General features: G+C 49.9%; 1 protein-coding gene across 4 annotated transcripts in view; it reads right to left on the minus strand.

Annotated features, from left to right (window-relative positions):
• Positions 1 to 17,201, minus strand: part of LOC137564412 (uncharacterized aarF domain-containing protein kinase 2-like) — a 51,143-nt gene extending 33,942 nt beyond the window's left edge. For 3 of the 4 annotated variants that reach the window (XM_068278266.1, XM_068278265.1, XM_068278267.1), the window contains exons 1-2: positions 16,044 to 17,201; positions 1,737 to 1,883 (exon numbers count right to left, since the gene is read on the minus strand). In XM_068278266.1, the coding sequence (XP_068134367.1) occupies positions 1,737 to 1,883; positions 16,044 to 16,994 (1,098 nt within the window). In that variant the 5' untranslated portion in view covers positions 16,995 to 17,201. Of the gene's footprint in view, positions 1 to 1,736; positions 1,884 to 15,983 lie in introns of all 4 variants that reach the window. The other variant, XM_068278268.1, reaches the window with a different exon arrangement.
• Positions 17,202 to 18,302: the final 1,101 nt, after the last annotated feature.

Consider the following 18,302-nt stretch of genomic DNA (forward strand, 5'->3'; position numbering starts at 1 on the left):
TTTATTTTTTTTAAGCGCAGGAGATTTGTACCAATCACCCTAAAAGTGCTTACACTATGCTTTCCAATAAGATAGTTCTCATTGGGGCGTTCCGTTTCCTTGCCGCTGACAAAAGCGCTGCATGTACCATTTTCAGGGTGATTTGCCCTGAATAGAAGGTATAGGGAAATCTCAAAGCACTTGAAAAAGCGCTTTGTACAGCGATTTCCACAGTGCTTTAATGAATAAATACATTGGGCTTGATTCACTAAGTCAAATAACACGCCATATCAGAGTAGCATAGGGAGCGCTAAGAACTTATGCCTGCTAACTGGCAATGCCGAAAAGCTCCACTCGTCCTGCCCTGAGCCCCTGCGGGTCCTATCACTTTAAAGGACATTATCCTCGTACTTAGATTGGCCCGATAAGCTGCCTGTCACTTGACAGGAAACTTGACAAGCAGCCTATTGGGCCAATCAAAGTGCGGCGATAATTACCTTTATAGTGATAGGACCCGCAGGGGCTCAGGGCAGGACAAGTGTAGCTCTCATCATTGCCAATTAGCAGGCATAAGTTTGTAGCGCTCGCTATGGTACTCTGATAAGGCATGTTAACTCTGATAAGACGTGTTAAGTCTGATAAGGCATGCAATATTCTTAGTGATGTAAGTCCACTGTGTTTATTCATTTCGGGGGCAAAATAATCAATTCCTGACTGACGTCAGGAAGTAATTTAAATAATTGCTCTGCTAAAGAGCTTAAAAAAGCACTTATAGCAGAGCAGAAAATTAGAAAAAAATAAAATAATCGCTCAGCGCGGGTGATAGTGCGAACGCACCACAATGTGAACAAGGACTTATGCTGGGCATACAAGAGTCGACCCGGTGGCTCGATTAGCCGCCGGATCGATTTCCGCCGCGTCCCCGCGGGCGGCCGGATCGATTCCCGGTCATCCCCACGGGCACTCCTTATCTTCCGCTCGATTCCCCGCTATTGTCCGCCCGCGGGGATCGAGCGGGGAATCGATCCGGCGGGTCATCGGACCTGTTGGAAATGATCAATCGAGCCATCAGCGGCTCGATTGATAAGGGGGAAACGAGCCGTGTATGCCTAGCATAAGTGAATGGCAGTTGCTCTCTCCAACTGACAAAAAAACTGCGTAGGGAGCAGGGAAGCTGGCCAGCATCATTGTTTAAATCCTTTTTAGGGAACATCTTTATAAAGAATAAAAGTCTTGCTGAGAATCCCCTATGAAGAGATGGACTAGTCCAAAACCTGTCACTTCTGTTAGATTTCTACTGCCTGCTGTAAGTGACAGAAACACAGGAGAAAAGTAATTTATGGCTCATTTTACTCTGGAAAAAATTTACTATGTTTGCAAATATTTTAAATTTTATAATTTTTTTCGCCATAGTGCCCCTTTAAGTAATGGTGGCAGCATAAAACTTTATCCTTTTCCTCTCTATTAGGATGCCAACTTGGACTGACTTTTGCATAGTCAGGAGGTTAGTATTTACTAAACTGAAAGACCTATTGAAGTACTTTGCTGGAGAGAAAACGTAGAGGACGCATTTCTCTTGCGCAGACTGGCTGCAACTGACAGAACTAACGGGACCCGATACCGGAGCTGCAGGCAGCGGAGGACGGCGGAGTGGGAGCGATCCGTGCACATGGGGCTGGACGAAGCCCCAGGTATGTATACAACTTTTTTTTTTTTTTTATCTCTTGTTCCTTTAAATTCTAGTAGGCTCTGCTCACCTGCTGGGTCATGAGTTTCTCAAACTCCTCCACAATCTCCGTCAGGCTCAGCCAGCTGAATCCAGGTATGAGGCTAACGATCTGGCTCCAGGTCTTCATAAGAAGAAGGTCCATCTTAACTTGCTGGTGAAGTTTGGGGTGCAGAACCTGAATGAGACAACAAGGGAGAAAGCTGTTTATAAACACACGATTGGTTCACACAATGGCCAGGGGCCCCGGACCTCTCTCACTGGCCGGGGCCCCAAGGCCAACACGTGATACCTGGAGGGGAGTGCAGGTGGGCCTGGACCTCTCACATCCAGAAAACCCACCAACACTGCCTCCATACTGAATGCTAAATTCAACAAACACAAGCAGCTCTAGGACATGGCGGACAGGTGAGCGGTTAGAGAGGGACCCCTGTGGGAGGGATGCCTGCACGGGAGCGGTCCTGCTAGCGACGCAATCTTGCGATTGCGTCCAACTGAAGCCTCCCACCTGAATGCTAATGGCTGCTAGATGTGGTATGGCAGGTAAAGGGTGTATGACAGTGCATCCTGATTGGCTGACGAGCACCTGCTGACCAATTTCAAATGTAGCTGGATGCATGTACTGCTGTGTTCTATTGCTTGTGTTTGTTGAATTTAGCATTCAGTATGGAGGCAGTGTTGGTGGGTTTTCTGGATGTGAGAGGTCCAGAGCCTTGGTATGAGAGGTCCAGGCCCACCTGTACTCCCCTCCAGGTATCACGTGTTGGCCTTGGGGCCCCGGCTTGTGAGAGAGGTCCGGGGCCCCTGGCCATTGTGTGAACCAATCGTGTGTTTTTAAACGTTTTCTTTCAGCTCTAGGACATGGCGGACAGGTGAGCGGTTAGGGAGGGACCCCTGTGGGAGGGATGCCTGCACGGGAGCGGTCCTGCTAGCGACGCAATCTTGCGATTGCGTCCAACTGAAGCCTCCCACCTGAATGCTAATGGCTGCTAGATGTGGTATGGCAGGTAAAGGGTGTATGACAGTGCATCCTGATTGGCTGACGAGCACCTGCTGACCAATTTCAAATGTAGCTGGATGCATGTACTGCTGTGTTCTATTGCTTGTGTTTGTTGAATTTAGCATTCAGTATGGAGGCAGTGTTGGTGGGTTTTCTGGATGTGAGAGGTCCAGAGCCTTGGTATGAGAGGTCCAGGCCCACCTGTACTCCCCTCCAGGTATCACGTGTTGGCCTTGGGGCCCCGGCTTGTGAGAGAGGTCCGGGGCCCCTGGCCATTGTGTGAACCAATCGTGTGTTTTTAAACGTTTTCTTTCAGCTCTAGGACATGGCGGACAGGTGAGCGGTTAGGGAGGGACCCCTGTGGGAGGGATGCCTGCACGGGGCGGTCCTGCTAGCGACGCAATCTTGCGATTGCGTCCAACTGAAGCCTCCCACCTGAATGCTAATGGCTGCTAGATGTGGTATGGCAGGTAAAGGGTGTATGACAGTGCATCCTGATTGGCTGACGAGCACCTGCTGACCAATTTCAAATGTAGCTGGATGCATGTACTGCTGTGTTCTATTGCTTGTGTTTATTGGAGAAAGCTGTTTATGCAAAAACAAAACTTAAGGGGAGGGACCTTCCTGAGGCAGGAGATCTGATTGAGCACCTGAACAGAAAAAGGTAACGTATGTGCAAAGAGAGCTTTAAGATATGCCATCCACCAAACAGTGTGCTGGTGCCCTGGGTGCAAATAGGCATATTTTGGATCATCTGTTATGTCAGGAAAAGTCACTACTGGTTGCAAACAGAATAGATTTTTTGGTACTTATCCGTTAGCCGGGTGCATCCTCTAGGTGGTGACAAAACTCCACCAGAGTTACATCTTTCCCTACTATCCATGTCGGCCTGGAGGGGGAATAGTAATTAGCGCCACCTGCCGGATGCGCCCGGCTAACGGATAAGTACCGATTTTTTTTTTTCAGTGAAGGTGAAGTTCTTCTTGAAAGGGAACCTGAACTGAGAGGGATATGAAAGCTGCCATATTTATTTACTTTTAAACTATTCAAATTGCCAGGCTGTCCTCTGACTCTAATACTATTAGCCATAGACTCTGAACAAGCATGCAGATCAGGTGCTCTGACTGAAGTCAGACTGGATTAGCAGCATGCTTGTTTCAGGTGTGTGATTTAGACACTACTGCAGCCAAAGATATTAGCAGGACTGCCAGGCAACTGGTATTGTTTAAAATATAAATATGGCAGCCTCCATATCCCTCTCTCTTTAGGTTCCCTTTAGGCCCCGTTCACACTTGCGGTTTTGCAAAAACCGCACCGGATGTCCGGACCGCACCGGAGCCGGATCGGACCTGAACCGTACGGTTCCTGTCCGGATCCGGTCCGGATCCGGTCCGGTTGCATACGGTTTCCGTGCGGTATGAACACGGTTCCGGTCCGGATCCGGATTCTTAAAGAGATAACAACCTGTATAAATACCTGGGGTTCTGGGAGGTCAGCAGAAGCTCTGGGGTCATTGTTGGAGACAGCTGGACGTGTGGAGACCATCCTTGGATACAGAGACAGCAGTTGGGACCATGGATCCAGTCATTTTTTACGCTTATTACGTGGGAATTCTCTCCTTCCTGTTGTTTACCTACTACTATGTGGGGAGAAGGCGTGCTCCTCGCAGGAGATGGTGGGTGCACCCTCTACTAGCCAGGAGGCAGAGGAAGGGAGAGTTCCAGGCCCTCTACCGGGACCTCAGACGACACCCACAGAAGTTCTACAGCTACACTCGGATGTCTATTCCCCTGTAAGTATATAGGCCTAAATACACCAACCCCCACCATTCCTAAACACCCCACCCTCACCCCCACAACACCTCATCCCTGTATACCTAGCTAAACACACCACCCTGACCCCCACACCCCTGTATACCTAGCTATACACTACACCCCCACCCTCCACAACACTCCCAAACCTCTGTAAACACACCTCCCCCATCCTCCACCCAACACCTTGTCCCACAACATACTTTACAGCTTCTTCCTTTCCATCTCCTGACAGGTTTGATACCCTTTTGGAGATGGTGAAGGATGACCTTAGGAAGAAGGATACCACGTTCAGGAGAGCAGTCACACCACAAGAACAACTACTCATCACACTGAGGTATGTAAAAACAAATTTTTTTATTGCAAAAACAACCACTTTCCAACATGGAAACATTCTTCCAACATGGAAGACAAAAAAATAACATATCTATGGTATAGCCCGGTCAGTTTTAAGGAACACCAACCACCAACTTTGTGCTGGAAGAGTTGTAGGGCATAGCTGCCCAAGTGTCTTTCGGGGACACCAGGCCCTAATAAATTGAAGTGCTTCAAAAACCTAACCACTGGCACAGGACCCTCTGAGCCATGGATGAAGGACACAGGTCAGTGAAAAGGCTAGGCCTCTCACCGACCAGTCAAGGTGTCCTTCATCCATGGCTCCAAGGGTCTTGTGCAAGTGGTTAGGAACAAGAACAAAGTGAGGAGCAAGAGGAACCGATGGCAGAGGAGCAGGACTACAGGTGCAGTGCAACAGGCACAAGGTTGTGACCTAGGTAGTGTCTTTCGGGGACACCAGGCCCTAAAATTGAAGTGCTTTAAAAACCTAACCACTGGCACATGACCCTCTGAGCCATGGATGAAGGACACAGGTCAGTGAAAAGGCTAGGCCTCTCACCGACCAGTCAAGGTGTCCTTCATCCATGGCTCCAAGGGTCTTGTGCAAGTGGTTAGGAACAAGAACAAAGTGAGGAGCAAGAGGAACCGATGGCAGAGGAGCAGGACTACAGGTGCAGTGCAACAGGCACAAGGTTGTGACCCAGGTAGTGTCTTTCGGGGACACCAGGCCCTAAAATTGAAGTGCTTTAAAAACCTAACCACTGGCACATGACCCTCTGAGCCATGGATGAAGGACACAGGTCAGTGAAAAGGCTAGGCCTCTCACCGACCAGTGTAGGTGTCCTTCATCCATGGTTTCAAGGGTCTTGTGCAAGTGGTTAGGAACAAGAAAAATGTGAGGAGCAAGAGGAACCGATGGCAGAGGTGCATGACTACAGGTGCAGTGCAACAGGCACAAGGTTGTGACCAAGGTAGTGTCTTTCGGGGACACCAGGCCCTAAAATTGAAGTGCTTTAAAAACCTAACCACTGGCACATGACCCTCTGAGCCATGGATGAAGGACACAGGTCAGTGAAAAGGCTAGGCCTCTCACCGACCAGTCAAGGTGTCCTTCATCCATGGTTCAAAGGGTCTTGTGCAAGTGGTTAGGAACAAGAACAAAGTGAGGAGCAAGAGGAACCGATGGCAGAGGAGCAGGACTACAGGTGCAGTGCAACAGGCACAAGGTTGTGACCCAGGTAGTGTCTTTCAGGGACACCAGGCCCTAAAATTGAAGTGCTTTAAAAACCTAACCACTGGCACAGGACCCTCTGAGCCATGGATGAAGGACACAGGTCAGTGAAAAGGCTAGGCCTCTCACCGACCAGTCAAGGTGTCCTTCATCCATGGTTCAAAGGGTCTTGTGCAAGTGGTTAGGAACAAGAACAAAGTGAGGAGCAAGAGGAACTGATGGCAGAGGAGCAGGACTACAGGTGCAGTGCAACAGGCACAAGGTTGTGACCCAGGTAGTGTCTTTCGGGGACACCAGGCCCTAAAATTGAAGTGCTTTAAAAACCTAACCACTGGCACATGACCCTCTGAGCCATGGATGAAGGACACAGGTCAGTGAAAAGGCTAGGCCTCTCACCGACCAGTGTAGGTGTCCTTCATCCATGGTTTCAAGGGTCTTGTGCAAGTGGTTAGGAACAAGAAAAAAGTGAGGAGCAAGAGGAACCGATGGCAGAGGTGCATGACTACAGGTGCAGTGCAACAGGCACAAGGTTGTGACCCAGGTAGTGTCTTTCGGGGACACCAGGCCCTAAATTATTAGTGCTTCTAAAACCTAACCACTGGCACAGGACCCTCTGAGCCATGGATGAAGGACACAGGTCAGTGAAAAGGCTAGGCCTCTCACCGACCAGTGAAGGTGTCCTTCACCCATGGCTCCAAGGGTCTTGTGCAAGTGATTAGGATCAACAAAGTAAGGAACAAGAGGAATCAAAGGCACAGGAGCAGGACTACAGGTGCAGTGCAACAGGCACAAGGTTGTGACCCAGGTAGTGTCTTTCGGGGACACCAGGCCCTAAATTATTAGTGCTTCAAAAACCTAACCACTGGCACATGACCCTCTGAGCCATGGATGAAGGACACAGGTCAGTGAAAAGGCTAGGCCTCTCACCGACCAGTGAAGGTGTCCTTCACCCATGGCTCCAAGGGTCTTGTGCAAGTGATTAGGATCAACAAAGTAAGGAACAAGAGGAATCAAAGGCACAGGTGCAGGACTACAGGTGCAGTGCAACAGGCACAAGGTTGTGACCCAGGTAGTGTCTTTCGGGGACACCAGGCCCTAAAGTTCAAGTCCAGCAAAACCAAAAGTTAAAAAGCCCTGTGATGGTATCCTTCCTCCGAGGATCGGAGGTATTCAGAGGAGCATGTCCAGGAACAATTTGACTTTTTTTTTCAAATTGTATCGTCACCACTACTAGAAAAGGTGGGAGTTGCTGCCTGGAAATCTGGACTCTCTTGGGTGCTGGTCGTGGATGAGCTGGACCCTGACAGCGGTGGCCCATATTGACTGCCTCTGTAGCCGGTGTACATCTGTGATGATTGCCAGGTGGGCACCGCTGTTGGTTGTGGGGGTCTAAAAATTGGTGGTTGCAATAATGGCGTGTCCATGTGCTGTTTAATCACCTCCAGCAAATTGGAATGGCACGCCATCAGGTTTTGGGAAGGCACCTTTTCCAGATATGGTATTAGAGACATCACAGTGTGAAAACACGGGTGTGCCTGCAATTTCAGTAGTTCCTTGCTTTGTTGATGCATTTGCTGCATCATGTTCTGCAGCTGGCCCACCGACTGATGATGCTGCGCACGCAGTTGGTCGATTTCTCCTCTGTGCATCTCATGCACCATTTTAAGCTCGTCCCTGTAGTGCCCATGTACAGCGTCGAGCTCACATTGCAGTGAAGTGATGTGGGACTTGTACTGCTCCATGATATGGCCCCTGTCCTCATCTTGCAACTGCCGGGTTATGAGAGTTTGGTGGCTCTGAAGAATCCCGAGAAGTCCGGAGACAGCCCCGGACATCTCGGACTCTGTCTCTCTCCTTGTTGGGGGGAGGGTACCTCGACGCCTCACTGGTGTGGTGGTCCTCACTGGTGGTGTGGCAGCATCTTCCCGTCCTCTGGCCTGTGTCGGGGTTGCCCTGCGCGCTGGTTGTGCTGCAGTCTCTCGGTGCTCCTCACTTTGTTCTTGTTCCCCTGGAGCTTCCATAGCGGTCGATTGTGGAGGTTCAGCTTCTTCCACACTCGGTCCTGCAACCTCAACATCCAAGCTCTCTTCTGCCAAGTCATCATCAAAGGAGAGAGTTGGGATTAAGGACTCCCTCCTCCTACTCCTCTCCTCGGGGCAATAGGTTACATCGGCGACGTCATCATCCACCAAGCTCTCCTCACTGCTGAACCGTGCCTCCTGGGTCGGTTCCTCTTGCTCCAAATTGTCTTCAGTCCTGTAGATAAAAACAATATTTATTGGTGTGCCAAACAGCATGTGGCGTCAATTCACAGAGCTAGCAAACACTAGCAATCACTTTATCAACCGTTTCTACCCAACATTTGATAAAGCTTGTGAGAAAAGTTCGCTAGCCATGGGAATTGAGGCCATAGCAATACATGGCCGAAGTCATGGTAAATGAGCTCTCAGTTCCTGCCCACAGTAGTGGTACTTACAGTCTAGGTTCCAGGCTTGCATTGATGAAAGACAATTGCTTGGCAAATTGGTAGTCTTTTTGTCGCCTTCCCCCGCCACTGCCACTTCGTTCGGCAAGTTTTTTCTTCCGTAGCCATTTCACGTATGCATCCCGTATATTGCGCCACCTTGTCTTGAACCTTTCTCCTGTAACGACATGAAAAATTGATTTCGATTATTTCTCTTGTAGGTACATCGCAACTGGACAAACATATACATCGCTACATGTCACATTTCGTATTGGGAAGAGCACGGTGGCAGGCATCGTCGTGAGGACTTCGAGGATCCTTTGGACGCGACTGAGGGCCAGATACATGCCTGTGCCGGACACCACGAAATGGGAGGAGATCGCCCAGGGCTTCTGGACCGAGTGCAAGTTTCCTAATTGTGTTGGCGCACTGGATGGGAAACACATCCGGCTTCAGAAACCCGTGGGGAGTGGCAGCCATTATTTCAACTATAAAAAATACTTTAGCATTGTTCTAATGGCAGTGGCAGATGCGGACTACAAGTTTGTGTACGTGGACGTGGGGTCGTACGGTAGTTCCAATGACTCTGGAATTTTCCAGCGTACGACCCTTTGCCGGCTGATGGAGGAAGGCAGACTGCGTCTCCCCCGTGACAGACCCTGGCCTGGGACAAGGGCACCGGCCTACCCCTATGTGTTTGTGGGGGACGAGGCCTTCGCCCTGTCCGACCATGTAATGCGTCCGTACCCAGACAGGGGACTTGATGCCAGCCAGCTACACTTCAATGCTCGGTTGAGCCGTGCAAGGAGAATGGTGGAGTGCACATTTGGGATCCTGGTGTCAAAGTGAAGGGTGTTCCACACGCCCATGCTGCTGAAACCGGGCAACGCAGTTGTCGTGGTGAAGGCAGCATGCATCCTCCACAACTTTGTGCGGCAGGAGGAAAGAGAGACTCCGGAACCCCCGAATGTGCTTCCACTAATGCCCCTGCGGAGGTATGCAACCAGGCCAAGGGTAGTGTCACTGCGGAACAGGGACCAACTGAGACTTTATTTTACCACACCACCAGGACGAGGGTGAATGTTTGGTTTTTAATATGTTTTGTTGAAATGTGTTTATTTTGGAGTTTCAAGTTTTTGAGTGATTTTAAATGTATTAATTTTTTACAATAAATTGATGTATAATAATTGGTCATTGTGTATGTTTTATGTGCACAGGTGGGGTACATCGCAGGTGGGTGGGATACATCACAGGTGGGTGGGATACATCACAGGTGGGGTACAGGTGGGTGGGATACATCACAGGTGGGGTACTGGTGGGTGGGATACATCACAGGTGGGATACATCACAGGTGGGGTACAGGTGGGTGTGATACATCACAGGTGGGTGGGATACAGCACAGGTGGGGTACAGGTGGGTGGTATACATCACAGGTGGGATACATCACAGGTGGGGTAGAGGTGGGTGGGATACATCACAGGTGGGGTACAGGTGGGTGGGATACATCACAGGTGGGGTACAGGTGGGTGGGATACATCACAGGTGGGGTACAGGTGGGTGGGATACATCACAGGTGGGGTACAGGTGGGTGGGATACATCACAGGTGGGTGGGATACATCACAGGTGGGATACATCACAGGTGGGGTACAGGTGGGTGGGATACATCACAGGTGGGGTACTGGTGGGTGGGATACATCACAGGTGGGATACATCACAGGTGGGGTACAGGTGGGTGTGATACATCACAGGTGGGTGGGATACAGCACAGGTGGGGTACAGGTGGGTGGGATACATCACAGGTGGGGTAGAGGTGGGTGGGATACATCACAGGTGGGGTACAGGTGGGTGGGATACATCACAGGTGGGGTACAGGTGGGTGGGATACATCACAGGTGGGTGGGATACAGCACAGGTGGGGTACATCACAGGTGGGGTACAGGTGGGTGGGATACATCACAGGTGGGGTACAGGTGGGTGGGGTACAGGTGGGTGGGGAACACGTGGGTGACACAAATCCATAGCAAAAGTGGAATACATCACAAGCTTAAACCACAAGCCCCCCCCAAAAACTTCTAGTCAACATACCCTCTGTGCCTTGCTGTCTCTTGCTCAAGTTCTCAAAGTCCTCCACATACAGCTTGGCAATTTTTTTCCACAGGCCTCTGCATTTTTTGATGTTGCTGTGGTCCGCATCCCCCTTGTCCCACAGGGCTGGTACCTGCTGCACCTGTAGGATGAGGTCTTCTGATGTGTAGGGCCTCACCCCCTCGCTATCAGACAGATCCTGCTCCATATTGCTGCCAAAGAGCTCCAGCATGAAGTCACTGCTGCTCCACTCTGTGAACGCTGGTGCCATGTGGTCCCCATCCAAAATGGCCACCATACCATAGAGTCAGCATAGGAAGTGTGGTACAACATCCGGTTTTTATAGCCAGTGTGTTGTGCGCTCTCCGGTTCTCATTGGTTTCCATTGGCCGGATGCAACATTCCGGCTCCGGTCCGGATACGTCAGCCGGACCAGCCGGACCAAAAAATAGCGCATGTTGTAACGGACGCCGGAGTCCGGATCCGGTCCGGCTCCGGTCCGGACGAAACGGACGCATGTGAACGGTCGCATAGACTTTCATTGCTATGCCGTGCGTCCGTTTCGTCCGGTCCGCATGCGGTCCGGCTCCGGCACGGCTCCGGCACGGCGATTCCGGATAGCAGCCGCTAATGTGAACCGGGCCTAAAGAGCATACTGCTCCAGAAATAGGTTTAAGGACACCTGAAGTGAAAGGGATATGAAGGCCGACATTTATTTCCTTTGAATGCAGATTGCTTGGCTGCCCTGCTGATCCAGTGCCTCTAATACTTTTAGCCATAGACCCTTAACAAGCATGGAGATCAGGTGTTTCTGATGAAAATCTTACAAGATTAGCTGCATGCTTGTTTCAGATGTAGGATTTAAAGAGCCTGAAGTCTTTTAAAATTCCTCTTTTTATTTAACCAAGGCTTGGTGTACAGAGGCGCCAGAGTAGAATAAAAACGTTTAAAAACCGTCTAAAAGAGGGGGATGTTCAGGTGGACTTACCTCCCTCAAAAATATAAAACTCAATTAAATCACAATATATCAATACAAAAACATTTTATTGAACTCCACTTAGTGCAACGCGTTTCGCAGGTGTGGTCCTGCTTCATCAGGCAAACAGGAGTATAACTCAATGGGTCTAGATGCAGAAGTGAGCGCCTCTGTCTACACCTGCGAAACGCGTTGCACTAAGTGGAGTTCAATAAAATATTTTTGTATGGATATATTGTGACTCAATTGAGTTTTATATTTTTGAGGGAGGTAAGTCCACCTGAACATCCCCCTCTTTTAGACGGTTTTTAAACGTTTTTATTCTACTCTGGCGCCTCTGTACACCAAGCCTTGCTGAAATCTTGAGTCCACCCTCGGTGGAGGGGTGCTACCCCGTTTCCTATCTACAGAGAGCGACATCTTAAAAACCTGAGTGGGGTCAGGTTCTAATACTCCCCACCTGCACTTGAAGTGGTTGCCTATGGGTAACCCATGTTTGTGAGTATATCTAAATATTTTGCTTTTAACCACAACCAACTTAACAATACTACACCATATCGGGCTCTCGATTTCTCTTTGTTCTTCCAAGCATCTTTTTATTTAACATTCATCTTCAGCAACATCAGCACAGCTAAAATGCTGCATCCTCACTGCAGAACGATGCAATTAAACCCCCCAAATCCTTGGGGCAAAATACAGGAATCGCTTCCTGGTAGAGGCAGAGCTTAGTGCTGTAGCTCTGCCTCTACTCGCGTCAATCCCCGCCCCTCTCTGTCTTCTTTCACTGAGAGGGGCGGGGGAGAGGCGGAGATCTGTGTGGAGATTGACGCTAATGGAGGCAGAGCTACAGCGCTAAGCTCTGCCTCCCCCAGGCAGCAAAATCCACAACCTGGAAAGTCGTGGATTTTTGCCCCGGGATTTGGAGGGGTTTAATGACATCGTTCTGCCGCGGGGATGCAGCGTTTTAGCTGTGCTGATATTGGTGAAGATGAATGGTAAATAAAAAGACGAATTTTAGAAGGCTTCAGACTCTCTTTAACCTCCTTAGCGGTAACTGCGTGTGTGACACGTGGTAAGCCGCCGGAGGGTGCCGCTCAGGCCCTGCTGGGCCGATTGACATAATTTCTTTTTTTAAACACGCAGCTAGCACTTTGCTAGCTGCGTGTTTGGTCTGATCGCCACCGCCCGCCGCCGATGCGCCACTACCCGCCGCGGATACAGGCCCCCCCCCCCCACATACCCCTTGCGCAGCCTGGCCAATCACCGCCAGGCTGCGCTATGGGGTGGATCGGGACTCCCTGTGACGTCACGACGTTCATGACGTCGATGACGTCACTCCGTTCGTCGCCATGGCGACGGGGGAAGCCCTCAAGGAAATCCCGTTCAGAACGGGATTTCCTTATGGGCAAGCGGCACCGACGGCGATTGGAATATACGGGGGGATGCTGCAGGGAGGGGGGGAAGCATGTAGCTAGCGCTAGGCTAGCTACATGCTAAAAAAACAAAAAAAACAAAAAAAAAAAATGCAGGAATTAAACCGCCAGGGGGGTTAAACACTACTGCAGCCAATTAGATCCAGGCAACTGGAATTGTTTAAAAGGAAACAAGTATGGTAGCCTCCATATGCCTCTCACTTCAGGTTCCCTTTAAAGGACAACTGAAGTGAGAAATATATGGAGGCTGCCATATTTTTTTCCTTTTATACAATACCGGTTGCCTGGCAGCCCTGCTGGTGGTCTATTAGGATGCAATAGTGTCTGAATGATGCCAGAAACAAGCATGCAGCTAATCTTGTCAGATGCGACAATAATGTCAGAAACACCTGATCTGCTGCATGCTTGTTCCGGGCCATTGGCTAAAAGTATTAGAGGCAGAGGATCAGCAGGACAGCCAGGCAACTGGTATTTTATAACAATATGGCAGCCTCCACATCCATCCTGCTTCAGTTGCCCTTTAAAGAGGCACTTAAGTGAACAAAATAAATTGAGTTTTACTCACCTGGGGCTTACCTCAGCCCCCTGCAGCTGATCGGTGCCCACGACGAGTCGCTCTGATGCTCCGAGTCCCGCCGGCGGCCACTTCCGGTTTCGCCGTCAGGACGGGGAACGCGGCCGATTCTACGCGTTCCCAGCCAAAATAGCACCCCTATGCGGTCATATGGTCAGCTGCAGGGGGCTGAGGTAAGCCCCAGGTGAGTAAAACTCAATTTATTTTGTTCACTTAAGGTTCACTTTAAAGAGGATACTGCTCTAGAAATTAATTAAAGTGGACCTGTAGTCTCGAGGGACAAGAAGTTAGATACTTTCCTAGGTAGAGCGAAGCCTCTGGATAGCCTAGCGGCTTCCAATGTCCTACTTGACCCCACCCTTGTGGCGCTTAGACACTCAGAACAGATCCCATGTTCTCACAGCCTCACTCCCTTTCAAATGACGGCAGATTAACACAATAAGCTTCGGTATGCAAAGTCATTATATGTAAGGGAAGGGAGAAGGCAATATGAGGCTTGTTAAATAAGGCATGTTATGGAGAGGATGCAAATCATTTATTCCAGCATGCTAGCTTTTTGTGTCTTGATGAATTCCCCCAATATCAAGAAGCTCTACAAGATGCCCTTGCACCATGGATGGACGCACCAGGTTTAGTACATTTTCCCCCCTGATTTATACCCTCTAAATAGAAGTGCGTTTTATGGCCAGGAGCATCTTTTAGTCCGAAAAATGCAGTAAATTAAATTAAACCTCCCTGGTGGTATGATTATATCCAGATTCTTTTTCTAAAAGCGGTGCAACTTTTTCACAAGCTTTCAGACCCTAAAAGTCATACCGCCAGAGGCATAGCAATAGGAGTTGCAGAGGTAGCGACCGCATCGGGGCCCTTGGGCCAGAGGAGCCCCGAAGGGCCTTCCCTCAACTACAGTATTAGCTCTCTATTGGTCCTGTGCTCATCATAATCACATCTATAGATACTTTGCATAGTGGTAATCATTAACAAGCTGTTCCCCATCCCCTTCTCGCACCTCTGACACTGTAGTTGCCATTGGCAGTTTGTGGTGCTCCGCATCAATTGTTATGTATAGAGTGCCTGGGGGGCCCCATTGTAAAACTTGCATCGGGGCCCCCAGCTCCTTCGCTACGCCACTGCATACCGCTTGATAAATCTGCAGCAGCCCTGCACATCCCACACCTCCGATGGATCCAACTCGGGATTACTGCCCTAAGCTGTGGATTTCCGTCCTGAGCCTGACTCGGGTTACCGCTAAGGAGGTGGAAAATGTAAGCCAAAAATAAAAATGATTTTTAACTTATCCGGGGCTTCTTCCAGCCCCCCTGAACTCGTCCTTAGCCCACGGTGTCCTCCTGGTCCCCTCGGGCCTGCATCACTACCCCCACAAAGCTGAGAGTCGGCAGCTACTGCGCATGTGTCACCTCAAGCTGCGATATCCCCGAACGTGCTCCCATGTACAGGAACATTCTGCAATGTGCAGTATGCGAAAATCACTGCTACGCCTGCGCAGAATGCCCCCAATAATGAGAGCACGATCAGGGTGCGGGCGGCTCGGGGCTGCGCCAGCTTTGCAGGGGTTGCCGCTGCTGGCCGGAGGGGACCAGGAGGATGCAGTGGGCACAGGACGATTCCAGGGGAGTGGAAGATGCCCCAGGTAAATTAAAATCATTTTTATTTTTGGCTTATCTCCATCTCCCCATGGAGTATTCTCAGTAACTCCTTTATTCTTTACAAAAGCACTTCCTGCAAAGAATCTATACAAACATGTTGGCCAGCCTCCTTACTCATGTGCTCACTATGTTGGACTGTGCAATCGCCATTCAGTAAGGGCCCGTTTTCCACTAGCACGGAAACCAGGCCGAATCCACAGTTTCCACGCAGGCAAACTCTGCCGTAGGAAACAATGGCGCCGCCGGTGAATCACTTACCTTAGTTTAATCGCGCATGCGCAGTACTTTCACGCCGGCCGCCGTGATGACGCGAGGCGGCCGGCGTGTGACGTAATCCGAGTCATATGCGGAAGGAGCAGCCCGACACTCGGGAGAGTGTCGCCCGGGCTGCGGCCTGTCAGCAATTCCGGAGCGGGGAGAAGGAGAGGAGCCAGGACGTCGGCGTGGGACCTCCCGACCAGCACTGGGCTGGAGAAAGCCCCTGGTGAGTACAACTTTTATTTTTTAGTTGAGCTCGTGACAGAGACATAGGAAAAAAGCAACTTATAGTGCATTTTACTGTGGGCAAATGTACATCTTATATGTATGTGTTTAAAATGTTAAGATTTTTTGCAATAGTGTTCCTTTAAATAGGCAAATCTGCGGATGCATCTTGACACAATGCAGATAAACAGTGACCATAAAATGTAAATATTGATACCTAGAAATCCCATCATGGAAGATGAACATATTTGGTGATTGTGGTCACTCAGGGCCTTACTTTTACAGCCACAGGAATCAAGTGACGTGACTCCTCCTCAAATCCCTTTATAAGTGACCGTGATTGGCTGTCCCCATGGTGATACTCAGAGGCTTCTCGAATACTATCTTTCTCTTTCGAAGCAACATGATCCGTTTGCCTCCATTTACGGAAACGGGCCAAAATACCACGGAGCCCGGCCACTTCCCACGCCTCGAAACCTGAGTCGCGCTCAGAGCCTCCTATCAGGGATTCATATTCCTTATTGTCGATGACAGACCGGTCCATATAGGCCTTGTAGACCTGAGCGACACATCCCGACCCAATGGGTTCCTGGCTGGGAAATCTGAATATTTGTCCGTAATTATTCCCAAACGACCTTTTCAAACAGAAGTCCGTGTAACCCCACGGGTGGGGGGCCACCTTAACGTGAAGCCTGGAAAACTTGGCACAAAACTCTTCTGAAAAGAGGTCCCTGCGAGTGCTAGCCCACTGGCCGAGTTTAATGCATGCCGGTCCTGAAGACTCTGTGGCCATCAGCAGAAGATTTAGCCAGAGGGCGTTGAGTCTAGTCGAAAAGAACGTCAAAGGGTAAGCTAACAACAACGGCCCAAATTTCAAGAAGAGAACGCAAGCGCGGACCCCTAAGCGAACAACAAAAGTGATCTTTTTGAGAAGGCTGTCCTGAGGTTTCTGGAGATCCAAAGAAGGTCTGGAGTCCAGCACCACCTGGGCTTGGACCTGCCTTGGGTGCAATCCCTGGCACGCCACTGTAGGTGGCACATATCTGAGGCCCAGGCATATCAGTGAGATCCCTGCCATGCTCTTCATTCTGCTGTGCTTGAATAGGTGTCCCTGGAGGTGAACTGCAATGTTCTTCCACCTAGATACATTCCTGCAGTCCCTACAAAAATACACCCTGTTCCTGAAGAACAGAAGGCTACTTCTCAAATGCAAAGCCTGCTGTGACATCGTGGAGGGAGTGCAGACAGCTGTGCCTGCAGCAGGCTAGGCGGAGATCATTGAAGAATCAGGAAGGATCCCTCTGCACCTGTATCCATTGTCTCTGGTTATAGTCCTCCTGTGGAGGTGTCACGTGACCTGCAGTCCAGGAAGCATTCCGCGTTCTTGTCGGATAGAACGTTCGGAAGTGGGACGTTCTAAACGAAGTTACAATGTATCAGAATGGCAGCGTGTTAGTCACGCCCTCTTCCTGACGTCACTAGCTGTGTTAACCCTCACAGGGCTGCACTATTCACGTTATGCACGTTCACGTTAGGAATGCTGCCTCTGTCAGAGGAGTCGTAGGTAAAACTGCTGCAATTACTCGTTTTTATTATATAATGTACAAAAAAAACTGGCCGGGATATAGTTTTCATTATGATGATAAATTATGATTCTGGAGGTGTGTTTAGCTATCAAGAGATGATTTGCATACTAAGCAGTGGTGCATTGTGGGAAACCTCAGAGCTCACTCCAGCCTGAATAATCGCAATACCTTCTGCTTTAAAGGGTTACTAAACCTTTTGGGCATGGTGTGTAGTAAATCCTACACTGCACTTGTGGCTGTCTAAGCCTGATGCGGCGTTGGATTTATCTACCACCTGCCATTTTCGCAACCGACGCAATCGTGCGAACCTGAGAGGGGAGATTAAGCTGTCATATGACAGCTGACATCTCCCCTCAGTGATTAGGAGCAATTGTGATTGGCTCCTGATCACGTGATCACTACGATTGCCGGTGGATCGTACTGATCACTAACAGAGCAGCGGCGGTCTGAGGGGAGAAGAAAAAGAGGATCCACTCACCTTCCTCGGAGGTGAGTAAAGGCTGCTGGAAATACGGGGGACACCTGGCTACACAGGGGACACCATGCCCAGCCATCTATAGTGGGGATCCGGCTGCCTGAGCTGTGGCAAGAGACACACGTGACCTCTAGGGGCTGGAAGATGCCCCAGGTAAGTACATCTAGATTTTATTAATTGCTTTAAATATCCTTTTAGTGAAAAAAAAAGCAGTTTAACTTACCTGGTGCTTCTTGCAGCCCCCTGCAGTCATCCTGTGTCTGCGCCGTACTTCCAAAACCCTCCAGTCAGCATGGGCAACCCGCCAACCCCATCAAAGCTGGCCGGTCTTACCCAGTCGGAGACTACTGCACCTGAGCTGCGTGCACCTTTATTGCTCTCCTGTTGCTGGGAGCGTTCTGGCAGTGGAAATGGGACCGGCGAAACAGCCGGCAAATACGCATAAATAGGGCATCTCCGCCTCCCCCTTACGTCA

Source organism: Hyperolius riggenbachi, chromosome 3 (genome assembly GCF_040937935.1).
Source record: "Hyperolius riggenbachi isolate aHypRig1 chromosome 3, aHypRig1.pri, whole genome shotgun sequence".
In the NCBI taxonomy this organism is placed as follows: Eukaryota; Metazoa; Chordata; class Amphibia; order Anura; family Hyperoliidae; genus Hyperolius; species Hyperolius riggenbachi.